This window comes from Lutra lutra, chromosome 8, assembly GCF_902655055.1.
Source record: "Lutra lutra chromosome 8, mLutLut1.2, whole genome shotgun sequence".
NCBI classification, from domain to species: domain Eukaryota; kingdom Metazoa; phylum Chordata; class Mammalia; order Carnivora; family Mustelidae; genus Lutra; species Lutra lutra.
In genome coordinates this window covers 123,014,563-123,036,882 of record NC_062285.1, presented here as the reverse complement: position 1 = coordinate 123,036,882, position 22,320 = coordinate 123,014,563, and the positions used below count along the sequence as shown (strand labels likewise).

General features: G+C 33.4%; 1 protein-coding gene across 12 annotated transcripts in view; it reads left to right on the top strand.

Moving 5' to 3' along the window:
• Positions 1 to 22,320, top strand: part of ANKS1B (ankyrin repeat and sterile alpha motif domain containing 1B) — a 1,143,054-nt gene that overhangs the window by 274,587 nt on the left and 846,147 nt on the right. For all 12 annotated transcript variants that reach the window (XM_047741072.1, XM_047741077.1, XM_047741075.1 and 9 more), the window contains exon 9: positions 19,338 to 19,481. In XM_047741072.1, coding sequence (XP_047597028.1) covers positions 19,338 to 19,481 — 144 coding nt within the window. The remainder of the gene's footprint in view (positions 1 to 19,337; positions 19,482 to 22,320) is intronic.

Sequence of the window (22,320 nt, the reverse complement as noted above, 5' to 3'; positions counted from 1 at the left end):
TAAATATTTCATTGTATAGATATAACCTAATTATTTAATAATGTTTTTCTGTTACATGTTAAGTTCTTTCAATTATATAATCCTTTAGCCTAAATGTTACATTTTTCCTCTAGTATAGATACCTACAAGTGGAATTTTTTTAAAAGCGATGAAAGAGGGGGCGCCTGGGTGGCTCAGTCAGTTAGGTGTCTGCCGTTGGCTCGTGTAGTGAAGTGACCTCAAGGTCCTGGGATTGGAGCCCCAGGTTGGAATCCCTTTTCCCTCAGTTCATGTTCTCTCTCTCTTTCAAATAAATAAATAAAATCTAAAAAAAAAAAAAAAAGTGATGAATAAGAAGAAATTCTTTTTTAGGTTCTTTATACACGCTATCAACTTATTTTTGAGGGTGCATGGGTGGCTTGGTTGGTTAGGAGTCTGCCTTCAGCTCAGGTCATGATCTCAGGGTCCTGGGATTGAGTCCCACATCAGGCTCCCTGCTCAGTCGGGGGCTTGCTTCTCCCTCTGCCTCTGCCTCCCTCCCTCATGAATAAATAAAATCTTTAAAAACAAAACAACAACAAAAAAACCCTTGTTTTTCAAAAGATTTAGTCAAGTTCTGTTCCTAATTCAAATCCCCTCATCAGCATTATATGTGATGCTTAAAAAAAAGAGTGCCAATTCGATCAGTGAAAGCTAGCACTTTGCTATTTGTATTTCTGTTTCTTTGAGTGCTAATAAGCACTTTTTGTAGGATCGCTGGCTAATTGTATTACTTTTAAAATGATCTTTTCAAGTCTTTTATATATTTTAAAATTACTATGCTATTTTACTTATGGATTTGTGGGGTCTTTGAATTTAAGGATATTATTACTTTGTTGTATTTATTGTAAATTATTTTCCGTGGATATAATTCATTTTCAAATTTTATTAAGAATGTGCAAATACAGGGTTTAATTTTTTAATGAAATAATGTCTCTAAATAATTTCTTTTACATGCTTACTAATTTTTTTTATTAGATAGTTCTTTAAAAGAAAGTGCTTTTTTCCCCCCTCCATAAGTGACTTTCAATTCACAAGGTTTCCATTTGCTATGGTATGTAGAAAGAAGCTTAACATTCCCCCCCAGACATTATAAACTTATTTCCCATTATAGTTTATTGAGTAATCCACTCATTTTCCATAGATTTTTTTGATGCTTCCTTTTTCTTGTGTTAGGTATTTACATAATAAAGATTATATATTACTATCTGAACTAGTACTATTTCTTCTATAATCTTTGCACAAGTACTAATGTTTCACCTTTTATAGTACTTATCTTCTTTTTCATAATTAATTTTTTTCTCTTTATTCTGTTGAACTTTCTATTCATTTTGCTACCTTTCCCCTCAAATCCAACAGAGATCAATTTATTATTTTAACCATTCATTAAAAAGTATTTATTGTTGGGGCACCTGGGTGGCTCAGTGGGTTAAAGCCTCTGCCTTCAGTTCAGGTCACGATCCCAGGGTCCTGGGATTGAGCCCCACATCGGGCTCTCTGCTCAGCAGGGAGCCTGCTTCCTCCTCTCTCTCTGCCTGCCTCTCTGCCTACTTGTGATCTCTGTCTATCAAATAAATAAATAAATAAAAATCTTAAAAAAAAGTATTTATTGTTTATGATCTGTTATGTACAGTTCTAGTCTCATATAATTATATATGGACAACTTCAGCCCTCAATTTACTATAGAATTTTGATTGTAATTACAAGTAATAGGCCTTTATTTGAGGATGATTTAACATCTTTGGAACATTCAGCCTTTTCAATCAAGATTATGGCATCTCTCTTTTTGAACTAGTTTTCCTTTGTCTCTCAGTGATGTATTTTTATGTTTTATAATCTCACAGCTTTGTTTACCAAAGGCCTCCACATCTCCCATTAAGGTTATTGTTACCTATTTTGATTGTGAATTTCAAATTTTTGGGATCATATCTTTTTTCTATTACATGTTCTAGGAAGTTTTCTTATATATAGAAAGACTGTTTATTATGTTTATTTTATAACCAGTAGTCATATTATACCCTCCTAAACTATAATAATTTTCAGCTGCTCTTCTTAAGTTTTATAAGTATGTAATTGTTTCACCTGAAAATAATGTGATATTTTCATAATTAAATGTCTATCATTTAGGATATAATTTTATGAACTCTTTTTCTTGACTTTTGCATTGGCAAGAACTTTAATGACATTAGATAATAGCGACAATGATGGAAATTGTTATTTTCCCACTAATTTTAATGTTATTATGTACTGTTGATTCTTGTTTTAACTATCTTTTTTTCTGTAGTTTAGTAGATGTCTTTAGGGATTTTTTTTTCCATTTTATTAAATAACTTTTTGATATATATTGAAACAATTTACATTTTATTTGATCCATAGCATTCCCAGTTTAAATCCATATTGTATTATTATTTAAATATGCTATTGGATTTTTCATGTTGTTATTTTATTTAGGATTTTAAGATGTAAATCATTTCACTCATTTTTAATAGCAAAGATGTTTGATTTAACCTAAATTTTCATTGAGCTTTTCTTTGCAGTTTTTTTTTCTTTTTCTTATTTATTTGACAGACAGAGATCACAGGTAGGCAGAGAGGCAGGCAGAGAGAGAGAGAGAGAGAGAGAGGAAGCAGGCTCCCTGCTGAGCAGAGAGCCCGATGCGGGGCTCAATCCCTGGACCCTAGGATCATGACCTGAGCTGAAGGCAGAGGCTTTAACCCACTGAGCACCCAGGCACCCCTTCTTTGCAGTTTATTATAGGTTTTAACATACCAACTTCTTTCTTGTTTTTATTCTGTAAACAATATTTAACTATTGTCAGTTTCATCCCTCCTCTTTAGCCCTATAGTTACCATTTAAGTATTTAAAATAATGTTTTGAAATCTGGAGTAGGTGGGCTTTTTTTTTTTTGGCTTAATATTTTTTAGTAATTTTTAGAGATTTTCTTTTAGTTGTTTTGCTTTGACATCATAATGAGAGGAAATCAAATTTATCCTCTTAAGGAATGGGATTTTTTATGATATATTCTAAGGTAAATTTTTGTAAACATTCCATAAATGTTTAATAAGAGACTTTGGTTTTTCTTTGCAGCTGCACCTTTTTACACCTTTTATATTTTATAATAATTTTCATTATTAATTTTGTTATTCAATCACTATGTTTTATTTTATTTGCTTTCTATATCTTTATAGATTGACAATAGAGTGGAGTGGTCTCTCATAATTATTTACTTGTTATCTTTGTATTTTCACAATTTTGCTTTATATTTGATGTTTGATTAAAATCACAATTTTTATAGTTAGAACTTGCCACATGTCTCATATATGTTAATCACAAAATAAATGGTAGTTTTCAGAGCCTAATATTTAGGATTGCTTTTTATACTTTTTGAGTTTGGCATACAATAATTAGGCCTATTTAAAACCTTGTATTTCAGCTGTATTTATAATTAATATTTCCCATCTTTATTTTTGTTGTTGGTTTCTTATATACCTTTGGTGTCTTATTGCTGCCCTTTTTTTTTTTTTTTTTGCCTTTCATTACATAGGCTACATTTTATTACCTTGTTTTTATAGTGAACTGGAATATAGAAATTCTTATTTTACTTTTAATATTGTCTTTTTTTTTTTTTTACTTTTTAAAAGATTTCATTTATTTATTTGAGAGGGAGAGAGAGAGAGAAAGAGAGCATGAGAGGGGAGACAGTGGGAGAAGCAGACTCCCCGCAGAGCTGGGAGCCTGGTGTGGGACTCGATCCCGGAACTCCAGGATCATGACCTGAGCTGAAGGCAGTCCCTTAACCAACTGAGCCAACCAGGTGCCCCTAATAGTTACTGTCTTAAAGTTTATTCAATACTTTCTTTAAGATGTATTTTTCCAGTTATCAAGTTTAAGAACAAAACTACAAATTTTAGTATGATGAGAAATTAACTTCCTTTAACTTGTCTTATTTACCGTCTCAAGATGTTGTTAATTAAATCTGAAACTCCAATCCTTTTAATATAAAAGTTATTTTAATCCTATAAACCTTTTTTTTGGCTTTTACTTTCAATTTTATAACCATATTAGCAAACAATATTATATTTAGAATTTTATTTAGTTGAGTTAAATATTCACTAATTATCCTTTATATTGCATTGTTGCATGTTTTGGATCCTTTAACTTGTCTCTTGATAGGATAGAATTTATCTTCAGCTGGGATAAATTTGTTGTCTCAAGAATTGTTTATGAGAGCTGACTTGCCTAAGTTTTGTATTCAAGTGCAACTGGTAACTTCACTAGGCATAAAATTCTTGAGTTACAACTCTGCACCCTGAAAAATCTGTGGACATTTTCTATCATGTGATGATTTTAATATTGCAAATATTGCAAAAACATAAAGTCAGCATGATATTTTCTCTTGGTAGATATGGTAGATATTGGATTTTTAAAGTTTTCTTTGTTTTCTGGGTACTTAGGATGGGAAAACCTTCCTATTGGCCAAGATCTCCAAACTGGTTACTACGGTTACAAGAGAGTTGAGATTCCAGTGGTGTCTTCTTATTGCCTGAAGTTTTAGGCTTTTTATTGATCCTGCAAGTTATCCAATACTTACATAATTGTATTTCCTGCTTCATTTAGCCAGGTTAGTTTCTGTTATTTGTATCCAAGAATTCTCACTAGTATAGTGGGCAACCTGAATGCTCATTCTGAAAGCTTGAAGAGCTTATTCTTTTTTCTTAGAATTAAAAGATTTTGCCAAGATATGTCTGGACACAATTCTTTTCCATTAATTTTTTGAGGCATTTGCTGTAGACCAGATCTTTCTTGATTCTAGAGAGTTTTCTTCTATTCTATTTTTGATGATTTCCTCTATATTCATTGCTGAGGCTTATTCATTCAGGATTATCTGTTCTTTGAGTAGATCAGTGTTCTTGATTTTTCTGATGGACCAGATTTTCTGACAAATTTTTATCCTTCTTCTGTGGATTTGGGCCAGCTTCTTTAATTTGGTGATCAAAACACTAAATGACATTTTGTGACATCAATTTGGCTCTTAGAGACTTCCAAAAAGAATTTTATGATCCATTCTTTTCTTATTTCAACCAGTTTTATTTGTATCTTTGTCTCAACCTGAGTCTTTTCTTTCTTTTCATTCTCTGTTGATGTTTTTGTGTTGAAAGTCGCCAAGGTAATCTCCAGGTTTTACTAGAAGGACTTACAGGATTCAGCAAATAGTTGTACTCACAGTAATGATTTATTACAGGGAAATATACAAAGCAAATCAGGCTAGGGAAAAAAATGCTTGGATGAAGTTGGGAAAAAAACAGGCACATGCTTCTAAGGGTTCTCTAACAGTGGAGTCAAACAGGATGCCTTTAATTCTCCCAGTGACGAGTTGTGACAACACTTGTGAAAAGTTGCCAAACAGGGAAGTGCATTTAGGACTCAGATCCCAGATCTTTCCTGGGGGCTAGTCATGTAGACACCCTAGCATGTACGACAATCCCAGACTCCCAGAAGGAAATCAAATTGTCAGCACAAATCAGTCTTCAGAAACAATTTAGGCACAGTCAGCCACTCTTGTCCAAGTGACAGGAATTCCTCAGAAATCCCAAGTTCCCAGTGACCAGCCAAGGACTACTTGTAAACACTTTTCAAAGGGAGAAAGCTATGCTATGTTGCCTCTTTTATGCACAGTTTCATACTGGCTAGTTTTTGAATGTTTTAAAAGATGCTAAATATATTTGCTAATTTTTTTGCATCTTATATAAAACCAATTTCAGAGAAAAAGATATATCCTAGAAACTATTTCCTTTCCTTATGTTTCCTTACAATATCTTTTAATAGTCTCCTCCCATGAGAGCCTTTTTGCAGTTTGTTCCTTTTTTTTTTTTTTTTCCGAGACAGCGAGTGAGAGAAAGAGCGAGCATATGAATAAGAGGGGTAGAGGTAGAGAGAGAATCTTAAGCAGGGTTTCATGCCCACCATGGAGCCTCCCACAGGGCTCAATCTCACAACCCTGAAATCATGACTTGAGCTGAAATCAAGAACTAGACACTTAACCAAGTCTCCCATGCACCCCGCCATTTGCTCATTTTTAAATGAAGTAAAGGATTTTTAGACCCTGTATTTCCAATTGGTCATTGATATTATTAATCCCATCTTTCTTTTGGGTCTAATAAGTTTCCACTCTCACATCTAAACTTTTAATGATAGGTTGATATAGCAGTCAATTTGTGATGTCTATTAAGCATCCACTTAAAGAGATATTTTCTAGAATGAAGTTAAGCTCTTTAACTTTTGTTAGAGTTTGCTAGGGAATCAAATACCTTTTTCTGTCCTTTGAAAAATGTTGTACCTTAAATAATATATAGTTTAGTGTGAAAGCTCCAGCTCTTCAGACTGTTTTTCAGTAACTGACTGAACTTTCCAGGATTCAGCACCATTCATTGATTTCTGCTTTCAGCCATGGCACATGCTTGAAGCTAAAAGGTATTGTTTTAGTCTGGGTCACATTAGGAGACAGATATCACATAGCAATTCAAACAGACGAAGCTTGACATAAAAGATTTTAAGACGACATTTTGTAAAGGTAGCTTATGGCTGAGAGAAAGTACCCAAGGCAAGACAAACTTGGAAGAGAGGCCTTTTCCACAAGACTGTGGTTCAGACCTCACTGGAGAAAGTAGAGTTGCAGCCCACTGGGTGGTCCCTTACAGGTTGGCCAACATCACAGGGAGCTCTGAAGCTGGAATGGCCCTTCAGAGTTGTCCTAGGTTGGGAAAAGATAACTGGATTTCATTGGCCAGTTATTAGATATAGGCTGCTCTAGGAAGGGACTTTGACTTTAGGTAATGATAGGATGGCACTGTCTGTAATGTAAGTGACAGATTTAATTAGGTATAGGGTCAGATCTGTTTGGGGCAGTTCTGTTTGGTCAGAGCTGTGTGTCCTTGAAAGGGTTTTTCAGATGATAGAAATCCATAGTTGAGGAACAGAAAAATTCTTTTCTTGTAGATGAAATTAGTTCTCAATTACAGTGATCATTGTGGAAGACTGGGGAATGACTACACAGTAACATCTGGTAAATCAGAAATTGCTGATTTTTTGATTGTCATGAGTACATCCCACCTAGTATCTCAGACAAATGACTTATCCAGCATGGGTTTAGTGCCAGGACTAGACACAATGTGGCTCTGGCATTTCAATTCAGGTGTTTGATCTTGGATCTGGGAAATTTCATTAAGTGCTGGCAGATGGCAAGAATGTTGCACAGATTAAAGGATATTGCCATTTAGTTTTAGCTTGTCCTGGTGCCTCTGGAAAGTTCTCTTTTACTTAAAAAATTATCTCAAGAAAGAGGTTTTTTAAGACACTCAAGTATAGTTAATCTGATTATTACTTAAAGGTAGTTTATCAGGGAGAAAACATTAGTTTTGAGTTTCTTGGCTAGTGTAAATTAGTGAAATATTTCAATCAAAAAATTTATTGGGTGTGTTGAACATATAAAAGAAACATATTAAATTCAGCATTCAAATACCCACTCTGTGCCATATACTACTCTAGATATTAAGAGTACAAACATAAGTAAGATATAGACCTCCCTCTTTACCAGCTGTTACCCCTGGGAAAGGATTCTATTTTAGATAATATGTTTATGACTTTAAATCAACCAGGTCAAAGTTGGGCCTTGAGATGAAAAATTAACTTCAAGAGTTTGCTTCTCAAGATTTCATTTAGACCCTTTCCTTTCTCTCGTATGCATACCATCCTGTTCCCTGTGGCTGGTGAAATTGAGGAAAATGCTCTTAGAATTGGAAAATAACCTAAATCTAAAGTTATTTTGAGCATGAGTTTATTATAAGCCAAGAACACAGGCCTAGAAGGTTTCTATCAGGACACATGGTTTTAAAAAACCCTATTAAACAATTTAACTTCTTTGCACTGGAAAACAGACTCACCAGGTATATTTAACATGTACACACACACACACACACACACACACACACACATCTTACAACAAAAATACCTTCTGTGGGGTTGTAATTTCTTATATTACATTGTTGTATGTATTCTAACAAATCCTTTTTTATTTTATTTTTTAACAACTATTCTTTTTTTTTAAGATTTTATTTACTTATTTGACAGACAGAGATCACAAGTAAGCAGAGAGGCAGGCAGAGAGACAGGAGGAAGGGGGCTCCCTGCTGAGGATGGAGCCTGATGTGGGGCTCGATTTCAGGACCCTGGGATCATGATTTGAGGCAAAGGCAGAGGCTTTAATCCACTGAGCCACCCAGGCGCCCCTCAAATCCTTTTTTAATGAGTCAGAGAATTTTTAAATATTTAAAACACCTTTAAATATATATTTTTGCTGTTAATTGCTATCTAATCAGTAACGATGTGACCAAACTGTGAACTAGATTCCAGTTTTTTATACATCTTTCACCTTTACATACATCACTCTATGGATTAGCATGATCTTTGTGTATAAACTGGAAAAAAAGGAAATCATATCTATCCCCAAAGATGTTTTGAGATTTATTTTCCTAATGTTTGCAAAACCTATGATTTTGTTGATTGTGTGATCTGATTGGCAAAGGATTATTTAGACATATATAATTGTTGTAACACTATTGTTTATAAAGAAAATTTGACTTGTTCATTTGTAATTATTTGAATTTCAATTTTCATAGCTCTTTATGTAAGTTGACACATTAGGTCTAAAGTTGTGTAAGTAAAAGCATTGTAAGTAAAGGTGTTTTATTATTAGAACCCCAAATACCATACAATAGTAATATCAATTCATAGCAGTTAGTAATACATGAATTGCATAGAGGTGTTATGATTTTATTTCATTATGTTAATAAATATTTAGTAATTATTAATGAAAGTACTTGCAAATAAGCATTTTAAAGACATCCTAATTGAGTGCATTTAAAAGATTCTGTATCAGGTGTTCTTTTGACCACTTATAGTTTTCCTTTGTTATGTTCTCCATGCATGTTTTAACTTCCTAAGTTTTTTTTCTTTTCTCCCCAGGGTTTTGTCTAGTGTTGTTAAAAGAATGTTTGATCCTGCAGTTGAATTTACAAACACTAACATATCTAAAATCTTTTATATTTTTAAAACATTATTTAGTATTTTAGTCTTACTTTCTGTGGCTTTAAGCTTTTTATGGGCCTGAACTAATGATCTTAGTCTTTTATTTCCATTCTCCTGTGAGATGATAAAGTTAAGAAATTATTTTCTCTTGTAATGTGAGAAATATTACATTAAAAATAAAATGAAGACCACTGCTTATTGTGTAATTTCCTCCAACCAATTATGTGAATCATGGAAGTTATCCAGTAGTATCAAATCATTAGTCTAAACCATCTGTTCCACATCTCTTAGCAATGATGTGTCCTTAACCTACCCTTGGCGATATAATATTAACAGGCTGTGAAAAATCCCCAATTTCTATTCCTATTTTATTTATCCTATTTTGATTTAGTGTCATTATGACCTAGAGTTAATCAGTTTTCTACTCATCTGACAAACTTAATATCTAATTTGTATTCATTTACTTTTCAGTGTAAAATGCTTCAGTCATAAGTTTTGTTACTTTATGTCAGCTTAATTAATATATTTTCAATCACATTCTTTGCTTTTCAAAAATTTTTTCATATAACCAAGCAACTGCTTCCCCATAAAATGGATGAAAATACAGTATAATAAAGAGAATAGTATATAAAATATAAATGTGAGGAATGGCAAATAATATGTTATTACATATTGAACATGGTAAAATATTGCTATTTAAGAGTGGACAATTTTTATCTTTTGATTATGAGATTATTAAAAGTCTTTTTGGGCCTGTTTTCCTGATCAAACATACTTTTTATTTTCTGTTTTTTAGTCCAATACATACATGCACACACACATACACATGAACATATACATATCTCCATACATTATGTATGTATGGAACTAGCACATTAGCATTTTTTATATTACATTTGTTTAAAGGGCATTTCTATTTACAGTTGTTTAAAGAAGACGTAAAAAATGAGAAAGGACCAGAGTTGTCAAGTCACAACTACATGCATTTAAGGTGTCCAGAATTGTGCTAGTCATTTTTCAGGTTACACAAATAATAAAAAATATTGGTCCCATAATCATAAACATAAGATACACTTTATGTAACATCTAACAGATAGTTCAAAACAGTAGACTGAGTTGTCAGCACCATCTGTACTGTGGGATTTAGAGAAGACAAATAGTCTCTGAAACCTTTGCGCCTAGCCAGGGGCTTTCTGGCTCTCCTTAATCTGTTCTTAAATATTTCTTACAACTAAAAATAATTGCTTTACTAGCAAGTCCATCCTTCAGAAAGTGTGAAATACTTCTGATACTTGCAAATCTCCCAGTTCCAAATACCACTGTACAGAGTAACATCATTTTGGTGTTGTGGATCCTAAGGGGTGGACTCAGTGTGCTCATTGGCATGAAGACTTGTTGTTCTTCTTCCTTTCTTTTCCTTGAAGATATAAAAGCTATTTAGCATTCCCAGGTAACTTCAAATAAATCCGAGAGAAATTTTGTTTTTCAGAGGACTTAAATGTTGCAGCTTTGGTGAATTTCACTAACCTGGAATGGCTGAAGTGCAAAGCTAGTCTAGGGTAGCATTGAAGTTATTTTCAGAAAACTAAGCAGATGTTTAGTGTTAATAAGCTGATGAAGGTATTATTTTTGACACTAAATTTTCTGAGCATTGCTATTATTAAATTGTGGTGTGTGATCTTTTTTTCAGAACTGAATTTAAGATAAACCAAGTCTGCTTCTTTTTGAGTAATATGATTACTGACCTGTATTTGTTTGATCATTGGCCCTGTCATAGTTTCGGTTTATAAATAAGCCAGCTTAATATCTTACAATTTTCTTTCTCTCACCATATCCCTTAGTTCCCCAATTTAAAAATAATATAAAAAATAAAATATTATCAATCTGTCTTTTCCTATTGTCTTCCAAGTTGACAAAAAAATAATCCTGTGTGAAGTCACCTGTGTAATGGGATTGGCTATGCAAATTTGGAGATGAAATGTATACTAGAGTTAAATTGTTCTGCATAATGAAAGAGAGGAATTCAAAGAGCTAATGGAATAAACCTATGGGAGGAAATAGACATCAAAGAAACTAGGCACTTCTCTGTGGAAGGGGAAATGTATGAATGTGTTCTTTAATGAAATCAATAGATGCTGAGTTCTACATTAGCTTGAATATAGGACAAACACGGTGAAAGCAAGTGAATTCAGTAGAGTCAGAAGATAAAGTACACTCAGATCTGGGTTATAGTTAAATTGGTGTGAATGCTCATGTTAATTTTGAAGACAAGCTGGCATTTATTCATTAACTCATTTATTCATCAAACACATATGGAATGGAAAGGTCTTTAATGTTTCAGACACTGTGCTAAATACAGTGCTTGTGGTAGCTAACCCAACAGACATCTCAGCAATCAGGCAGCTTGTAACTGAGTAGGAATAGGAGATATTGAACCAAAATCACACAAGTAACTGTAAACTTATATTTTGATAATTGCTATTAAAAAAAGTAGGTTGCTGTGAAAACACGTAAGAAAGGAAATTAATTTTGACTGTGGGATCAAGAAAGGCTACCAGAGGAAAGGAGTTAAGTTCACACCTAAAGCACAAGTAAGATTAATCCTGATGAAGATAAGAGAATGTTCCCACAATTTATTTTTTAGGGTTTGGTATAATAGCAAGGAACAGAAAATCTAAAATATCTTTAAAAGGATTTTTTTTCCCCCTCCTACATGAAAAGCTTAGACTAGGCAGTCTAAGGCTGGTAGTACTCATCAGCAAGAGGAATCAAGGATTATTCTATTTTATTGTTCCACTGTGTATGTTCTCTAGTTTCAAGGAAGCCTCATGGTTCAACATGACTGTTTCAGCTCCAGCCATTTCATTAGCATCCCCATCAATAGAAAAAGAAAACAGGGGAAGGAGGACATGTTTCATCACTTTAAGAACACTTCTTTTACCCCAAGGGACTACGTTAATCACTTGCCCACACCTACCTGTAATGGAGCTTGGGAAATGTCTTTATTCAAGGTAGGCATATGTCCAACTAAAAGGGTTTGTTATTATAACTATAGAAAAAGAGGGCTAGGTGTTCTGTTTCTAAAGACAAATGGAAGAAGAGAGAATGTATCCTGGGAGACTGTTAGTTGTGAAGTTCATAAGTGAAGTTCTAGGTAGGTGGAAGCTAGATATATTCCAGGAAAGAGACAGTGTAGTGTGTTTAAATGTTATGAGCAAAGAGGAAGAAGAAGGATGGTGGGGGGACAAAACTAGAGAGGCAGGTGAGGGCAAGTCATATCCAGCATTTTGGATGATAAAGAATTTTGCATTTTACTTAAAGAATGATGAAACTTGAATGCTCTTAAGGATGAGGGTAACATGTTCTTTTTTCATATTAAAAAAATAAAAACTTCTCTGTGCACTGTGTGGAGAGTAAGTTAGAGACAACATTGGCAGTATATACAAAGTTTAAAATGGTTGTGCTTTTTGAAATACAATTACATATTTATGAATTTATCCTAACAAAATCATCAGACAAGTTCAAAATCTGGAAAGACAGGCACTGAGTGCTTACAGTGAGAATGAGGTTAGGAAAACTTCACTTTCTCCTTTAACAACTTTTAATTTTGAATAACTTGTTTTATAATAAGCATGTATTACTTAGAATTTCATTAAAAATCAATAAATCAGCTTCATCTTTTGAAAAAGACAAAAACACTTGGGACTTAGCTGCACAGTTGTCTGGATTGCTGACTCCTATTCCAAATGGTCTTCCTTTGTATGGACCTCCATTTCTGATGGTTGCCTGCCTCCTGGAGTCTGTCTTTCTGTCTGGTCCCTTTGCATTGACAGTTCAATTCGATGTTTGTCCTACTTTTCATTTTGTTTTTTGTACTTCTGGTAGGAAGAACAACAGTCTTGTCTATTCCATCATCCCATTTCCCCACCCATACATTGTTCTCTTATATTCTGGCTAAGTTGAGCACCCCAGGTTTCCTCCAGTGACATTTAGACAGGACATAGATATCCTCCGTCTTTGCCCCACCACTGCCATGTTTATAAAGATATCCGTTAGAGAATTGACGGGTGAGGATGTAAAGGGGCTCTGTGGCATCATAACAGGTCCTTAATCCTTCATTTCAATTGCATGGACTTTAGAATTTTAGAGTTAAAAAGTAAAGACCTTCATTTATAAACTATGACAGAAAAAAATTTTCTTTGTGGATATTTTGAACATCTTGAATATCTGTTGTCAGGAGTTTGGTTCCGTGGTAGAAGAAAGATTATAGCACCTAGAGTCAGAAGACTTGGATCATAATTTAGTCTCATTTGTAGGATGATCTTGCAAATTAAATAACATTGTAAGAATATCAGCTTCTTCACTTGTCAAACAGGGGAAATCCCAATGCTACTTTTTGGGTTATTCAATATCTGAAACCACTTTTTTTGGTTTACTTTCCATTTATTCACATTTCATGGATTATTGCATTTCCTTAAAAACTAATTAATACAAACCGAGGTCGCATTTTCTCACAATTCAAGTATTTTATTTAAAAAAATTTTTTTTAAAGATTTTATTTATTTATTTGAGAGAGAGACAGTGAGAGAGCGCATGAGCGAGGAGAAGGTCAGAGAGAGAAGCAGACTCCCCATGGAGCTGGGAGCCCGATGCGGGACTCGATCCCGGGACTCCCAGGATCATGACCTGAGCCGAAGGCAGTCGTCCAACCAACTGAGCCACCCAGGCGTCCCTATTTTAAAAATTTTTAAAAGATTTTATTTATTTATTTCTCAGAGAGAGAGCACAAGCAGGGGGAACAGCAGGCAGAGGGATAAGCAGACTCCACGCTGAGCAGGGAGCCCAATGGCAGACTTGATCCTAAGGTCCTGGGATCATGACCTGAGCCAAAGACAGCCACGCAGGCATCTCAAGTATTTCAGTTTTAGAAAACAATTTCCTGGGGCACCTGGGTGGCTCAGTGGGTTAAGCCTCTGCCTTTGGCTCAGGTCATGATCTCAGGGTCCTGGAATCGAGCCCCGAATCGGGCTCTCTGCTCAGCTGGGAGCCTGCTTCCCCCACACCCCGTCTGCCTGCCTCTCTGCCTGCCTGTGATCTCTGTCAAATAAATAAATTAAAAAAAAAAATCTGAAAACGATTTCCTATGTAAAATAGAAAGCACACAACTTACTTGATTGCTAAGGAGTTTTACATCTGTTATGATTACATCTGCATCAAGCAGAGTCTGTAGAGTCATGTAGGCCATGATTACCTCTGGCCGGGAATGCCCAGGTGCTCAGAGCTGGACTGGACCGGCTCCTCCAGGTCGCCTACCGACACTGTGGGACATGACAGTTTCTGCTACAGATTCTCACTTCCAGAATGACAAAGAATACCCAGGGGTTTGGGAGTGAGCCATTGGGTGTGCAAAGCCTTCAAAATGCACCGAGCTTGCATTCTTACTTCAAAAATCAAAGAACTGACAGATGCTCAAAAGCATCTGTTTAACTTCAAAATGAAACCAAAAAGGCTTTCTCAGTGATAACTTGTTCTGAAAGCTATCTTCAGATAGTAGCATAGGATTCTTTTTCCTTTCCCCCGGAACAGGTAGATTCTTTCTGGCATGCGGCATATCAAAAATATGATTTAGAACTGAAATAGTGAAACTATAATCCTTTCAAGAAAGTCAATTCATAAATTCTCAGACTTGTCCTTCCCTGGAAAACATAATCTAAACTGCTTTAAAAACTGGGCACACACATCCACCCTGTAATTCTAAAAATGAAGACAGCACAATGCTCTTTTTTTTTTTTTTGCTTTCTTTAATGTTGGACTGATGTAATTATTTTAGAAGTATTTTTCTTTGAGCTCAAATTTGTCTCCCCATGATATTTATGTATTATGACTTTAGTCCTTTGTGACAATGTAGAACTGGTCCAATCTTTCATCCACATAATTACTATGTATTAACCAAGAAGGTTAATAGGCTTAAATCATGACAATTTAGGTCTATATTCTATGGAAGAATTCCTGGAACTTTAGGAACACAGTTGGGTCTCCAATAAAAAGTTTCAAAGGCATTTGGAATAAAGGAAACTCCCAAGTTTAAGTGTGTTCATGTGGCTTTCTTTTCATAAGAAATTGAAGATTATATTTAGTTTGATAAAAACCTTTCCCAGGCATTTTTAAATTGAAAGCAGCACGTGGAAATTGTTGTTTTACACCGCTAATTTATATACTGTCTTTAGGGGGCAGTACTAGACCACTGATAAATTTTGTTATTTCTGCTAATGCAGCTGGTAATGGTTAATATAAAATAAAACTAAAGTAACTATAGTGAGATTTACAATGAAATTATATATACCCCTTAATATTAGTAAAATTTTTTAGGTAGTGAAGTGAAAATGATAGTTTGAAATTCATTGATAATTCATTCAATAAATAATTGTTAAATTCTATAATGCATACACATTATAAGAGATACAAATGTGAATAAGACAACGTTTGCTTTCAAATAACTTACAGTTAACTAGGATAAATAAGTTGTGTGTGAGTGTGTGTATGTATGTACAACTCTTTCAGGATAAAGATAATAATAAAAATAACAGTATGTATTATTTTTCACGTGACAGTCACTATCATGCAATTAATTTTTATCCTCGTACAACCCTATCAAGTAGGAATTATTATTTTACCCACTTTTCAGATAAAGAAGCTAGGAATAATAAGATTATGTGATTTTCTCTAAGTAGCACAGTTGAAAACAGCAAAGATGTGTTTTAAATATATATATCTATTTGACGTCACATCTACTTCTCTTTGTCACTATGCCATCCATCATCTCAAGGTCTACGTGAAATATTATAATACACAAACTCACTCAAAGAGCTACAGATGTTTAGAAGAGAGCCATATCATTTCTGTTTGTGGGAAATCTAAAAAGTGGAATCTGAGCTGTATTTTGAGGAATTAGTGGGCCCATAAGATAATAATAGCTAAAATGGTAGTTAATATGTTTTGAAACCTTATTATGTGTCAGGCACTTTATATTCATTACCTTATTTAATTATCAAAAAAATTCCGAGGGAGATTTTTTATATTATTTCCATTGAGTAGATAAGGCAAGAGAGGCTGACAATGGTCATATTTGACAAAAATCACGCTAATAAGTAGGCTAATAAGTAGGCAAGCTGAAAATTCAAAACAAATTTTAGAGCCTGAACTCTTTACCAGTACAATATGCTGCATGGAGAAGTAAGATGGAAGGCATGAATAAATGCATCGAACATGATTAGGTATAGTAGAGGAAGTAAAAGTGTTGAAAAATAGTTTTACCATAGAACCTTGCGGAATTTGGGTATTATTTACCGTACAATGTGAAGTAATTTATGAGCAAAGAAGACACATAAACAGGGTGTTTCTCTGGAGAGAAGATAGAGGAAGTTCCCTGTAAAATTGGATCAAATAATTATAGTACCGTTAACATAAATACAAAAGAACTGATTAATTTGTGAAATGTTAATTCTTACCATGAATGTAATTGATTTATGGTGCTATGCCATGTTAACATTGACGGTCAAACAAACTGATCATGAGTTGGTGAAGGAGAGGCCTATTTGGTTATTTTATTCTATTTTGTAGACAGCATTGACCATACACATAGATGCTCTTGCTAGATTAAAGTTTTAGATGCCCCAAGATTTTCTCACCAGGATGTCTGTAGGATGAAATATCCCTGTGATTTTCACCTTTTGTTACTGATTTCAGAAATGTGTTTTCATGAAAGGATGGGTGACTATGTACAAAATCATAGAAATTTTAGTCATCACAGAGAGCAAATTGTTTTCAGGAGTGTCATCATATAGCAAGAAATATATTAACAAGTACACTTTTTAAAAATTTGAACTGCAATTACGTCAGCTTGGTTATTCTTTTTTTATTTTTTATTTTTTTAAATTTAGTTTTATTTTTTCAGTGTTCCAATGTTCATTGTTTATGCACCACACCCAGTGCTCCATGCAATACATGCCCTCCTATTTACAGGATATTGTGTTGAATGAGAAGCAATGGAACATAGTGGTCAAGGGGGTCAGCTCTGGAGTCAGGCAGTCTGGATTGGAATCCTTTTTCTGCCACTTAACAGCTCTCTGATCTTAGTTTTACTTGACCTCCCTGTGCCTTAGTTTGTGAGAATTAAAATAAAAAGTGTCACATAGTAAATGCTCAATCAGTTATAGCTATTATTATCATTGTATCTTACAGGCTATAACTGCTTATGGGGCTTTTTAAGTTTATGATTTCTCAGTTATTGAAAGTTGATCAAGGGAAATTTAAGATGTGAATATAGAAAAATAAAGTCTTTTATTTTTTTAAGGATTTCTTTGTTTCAGAGTGTGAGAGAGCACAAGCACAGGGATGGGGGAGGCGCGGAAGGAGAGAGAGAGAGAGTCTTCAGCAAGGAGCCACACATGGGCCTCGATACTGTGACCCTGAGATCATGATCTGAGCTGAAATTGAGAGATGAATGCTTAACCGACTGAGCCACCCAGGCACCCTAAAGTCTTATATTTTATAGTCACAACTTCTGGGGCAGTCAAGGGGCTACCATTTACAATTTAATATATACAGTATTTTCACTAACTTCAAGAGTCACAATATGTATGTGTCCAACACTACCTTCTGAAGACTTTTACCTTTTTTTATAACAAAAAAATCAGTTTGCTGAGCATTCATCACGTTCTTTGAATATGGAATTTTCATCAGTTTTGGCAAAATTCCTTGCACTGTTACTTTGATGATTTCCTTCTACCTCTACATGGAGCTCTTAATTTGATCCCCGATTTGTTAAATTTTAATTTTTCCTCATCTTTAGTTCTATCTTCTGGGAGATTTCCTCAGATTTATTTTTCACCTTCTATTGGGTTTTAGGTATTTATTTGTTTAATAGCATTCTGTTCTCGTTTCATGGATGCAAGTATCTTCTATTTGTGGATACTATTTATAACTTTTTTCTGTATATTAATTTTTATCTCTGTTAAAGGCTTTCTTCAGATGTGTGATGATGGCTTGGATTCTCGTTCATATTTACCTAAAACTGTTTATCTGGGTAGAGATTTTTTGAGAGGTGGGCTTCACAGTAAGAGTTAAGGCATAGGACCCCATCATTTTACTAGGGACTTACAGATCTTTTCTTGGGAGGTCAGTTCCTGCAGAAGGGACTATATTGTCATCTCCCGCCTGGGGGATATAAACCTAGCTGCCATATTATCTGGGGCAAATGTGGGCAGGCACTGGAATGGGTTGGGAAGCTACAACTACTAGACATTCAATTATTTTCTTTGTTTTTACAGAGACACCCCTCTGTTAACTGTGCATGGAGTGTTAGAATTCCTAATCTCTTTGTTTCAATGCCACCAGAAAATAAACCTCCAATTTCTTTGTCAGTGGTGAAGGTTTAGTTCCTTGGCCAGTTGAGAACATGGGTCTGAGTCTATCCTGTTGCAGCTTACCTGCACATACATCTTCATGGAAAGTCAGTCTCTCTGATTCTTAAGCCCCTTTGGTGGCACTGAGCCATGAATAAACATGCTGCTTATTTTAACTCTTGTAAACATTTTGTTTTCAGTTTTCTCAAGTTTGCTAGATCAGGTAATTCGTACCCATTTGTTTATCATTATCTTAAAGTTTTCTTGTTATTACTCCTCTGCTAATCTCTCTCCTGTTGTCCTTGTCCTTATGCATGTTAGACCATTTTTACAAATGGTTCAACACTGAAGTCCTATTGTTAATTTTAAAGTATTATTCCCGTTACACATACGATATAAAATTTTATGAAGTTCATTTTTTTGAAAAGGAGACATTGTGGAAAAAAATGTGCTTTTAGCAATTCTTATTTCAATAAAGTATTTTCCCTCTATTCCTCTGATTGCATTTAGAAATGATAAGATTTCTCTAGTTTGTTGCTGCTGAGATATTTTCTTGGGTCATTTTCATGTCTATTTTTCATTATGAACTTTGAATCTTAATAGTCTTTCTCACCCAGTTTTTTCACATTCAATTTTTTTTAAACATTCAACTTAAATTGAGTTATCCAAGTTTTTGTCTTAGTCCCATGGCACAGCCTCATAACTATGGTGAATATTAAGCTGATTTTGCTTGCTAACATACACTATAAGAAAATAATGTAATTTAATTGATGTTAAGATATCTAAATAACATTCAGATAATATATTGGTATAATATAAATTTAATTTCAGAGAACTTCATCTACAATAAATTTGTCACCAGGAGAAGTGGAAGATGATGATGATGATGAGAACACTTGTGGGCCCTCAGGACTCTGGGAAGCATTAACTCCTTGTAACGGATGTAGGAACCTTGGCTTCCCCATTCTTGCACAGGTAATGGTTTGCTTTTCTCAAGATGTAGTAAAATATAAAAATACTTGCCCATGTTTTTAAGGAAATCTTTTTTTCTCTCTTCCTGGAAATCTAATAAACATCTTACCTATTTTGTAATTTTTCTTCAGTTAAAGGTCAGTGTATCTAACTTGCTGTACATGTGTGCATACTCAAACATATACTTTTTATCATTTTATGTGGTTGTTTTATTTTGATCATGATGCTAGTTCCTGAAAAATTGAGTTGTTTTTGAGATTTTTAATATTTATGATCCAGAAATGGTTCATTTAAAGAATGCTTTTTCAATTACAATTTATATTAAAATAATAGAAAATGATTTTCAAGGAAACATGGAAGGGCTCTTTATAAGCATTGTCACTGATTCTTTTAATTTTTTAGCACAATGAAACATTGTAGAATAATGTTCATCATTGAAATTATGTAGGACAATCCAAAAATGAGACCAAAACTCTAAAATATTGACTATAATTTTGAAACCATCTCACTATTTGTTAAGTCAGTTTTATTCTATTGCATTACCTTCAAATTACCATTGTGTATTTTGGACCACAAGCTTATGGAGGAGTTTCAAAAATAAGTAAAATTATCCAGAGCTGGGAAATTCAATGCCACAATGAAAATATGAAGAAACATTTAATACAAAAAGAATGTAATGGCAAAGGTATATATGTCTAACTATGTAGTGCATGTGTGGAAAAATAGTCTTGGACAGATAATAATTTGCAGTAATTGTCCAGAATAGCGTTACATCTCAAAAATATTTTGTTTTGCTTCAAGTATGAAGCAATTATGTCTAAGAAAAAAATCACTTTTTCATGTCTTATGTCACAAATTGACCAGAGCCACTCAACTTCCAATATTAATTTATTGTAGAGAAAGTCAAATAAACATATACTGCTTAAAGAATCTCTTCACTTTAACATGAACTATTTTTAGGACTTTAAGACACTATCTTACTTATTACAGAATTGTTATCAATATATACTGGACCATGAGTTCCATAAACATAGAGATTATTGTATTACATCTATTTCTAAGGCCAACATAGTTCTTGGTATATTGTCAATAGTAAGTAGTAGTTGAGTGGAATAATGAACAAATATGTGTATTTGGGAGTTTCATTTCCTCAAAGAGTTTCCTCAAAGAAATATAGATTTTATTCTATTCATATAACCTCATCTGCTTAAGACTTTACTAGTAATCAAATGCTTTTATCTATTTTACTTGTTTTATAAGATAAAGTACTAGGACTCTGAGCCATCAATAATATATGACTATAATTTACTTCTCTACCACCTTCCTAAATATTTACTTTTTTCATTTTATTAGGCTTGGTAGTAGGCTCAGTAGTAACAATTTTGGTTTATAACTTTTTAATACTAGATATTTTTCTTTGGTCATTTTCTGGTGAAGATTGGCAAATAACAATTTTTTAATAGTTATATTTACCACCTTTAATTTCCCCCCTTAATTTGTATATGAATGTATTTTGTGTCATTTTTTAAACTATCAAATTCTTTAAACTTCTTCATTTTTTTGTTTGTTTAACTCGCCTCATCTAGAGATAATTCCTATTTCTCTCATTATATTGCACCCTGTTTGATTTGGATTTTCTTCTGAAATCTCTTATTCTGTTGTTCTATTTTTAAGACCATATGACTCAGTTTTGGTATTTTTACATATAATGCAGGAGAAATCATGATTGCATTAATTAGCTGACATTATTGTTTACTCTTAAAAATTTATATTTTATAAAAGTATCCTTATTAGTATTTTAATTGTTACTGTATTACATCTATAAGTTATCTGGGATATAATATTGTTTTTTTACTCTATTTAATGTAATGAATGAAGAATAGAATTCTTTTATTAATATTTTCATATGGACTTCTACTAAAGTTCTCAATTTGCTGATGGACTCTCCTTTAACATATGTGTGTATACTTAGAATAAAATTTAATACATTTGTTGTGACATTGGAGACATCATATCAAATGTAAATTGGTCCTACAATTTGCAATAGCTTTGAACTTAGAATTTTGTAGGCCAGCTTCAAAATAAGTTTTCTTAAAAATTCATGAATAACAGGATTTTATTTTGAAGTTTCTTTTTTAGATCTGAAATAAAAATCATTAAGCCAACCACTGTGCATGTAAGGTCTCAAGAAAAACCATTACCTTACAGTTTGGTATAGGAGCCTTTGTGATCAGTGGAATTAGTATAGTGCTATGCAAACTTCTGTACACTCAGATTTGTTGGATTCAAATAAAATATATTTATTTCACATTTATAACTCCTAATTTAACTGGATCCAACACACATGTATCAGATATCTATATTCAAAGCATAGTGCTAAACTTCAGAAACATGAGGATTATGAAAATTGAGACTTAATTAAAACTATGTGATGTATTACATTTAAAATCTTAAATAGATTTTTTACTTGCAGAATTAGAACACTGGCTGATCCTGTAGATTTTACACTTCTAAGATTATCTAAACCCTAGTTTTTGTCTAGATTTTGAATTGATCCTATATTCTAGTTTTAGCTAATTATTCTGCTTTCCTAGTTTTAATATGGCATTTTATTCTTCCATTGTGACAAGATGTTATTTAGAATTCCAAATATCTACAAAGAAATTTAGAATTTAAATAACATCAGGAAATTAAAATTAAGATTTATACAATATATTGGGTACTTTAGTATCAAAGCAGTTAAATAACATTTAAGTCGTGCAAAAAACAAGAATAAAGACTGGGGAAATGAATCCCTTTCTAGAAAGTATAATTTTTCAACACTCTTGATAATAATACTTTT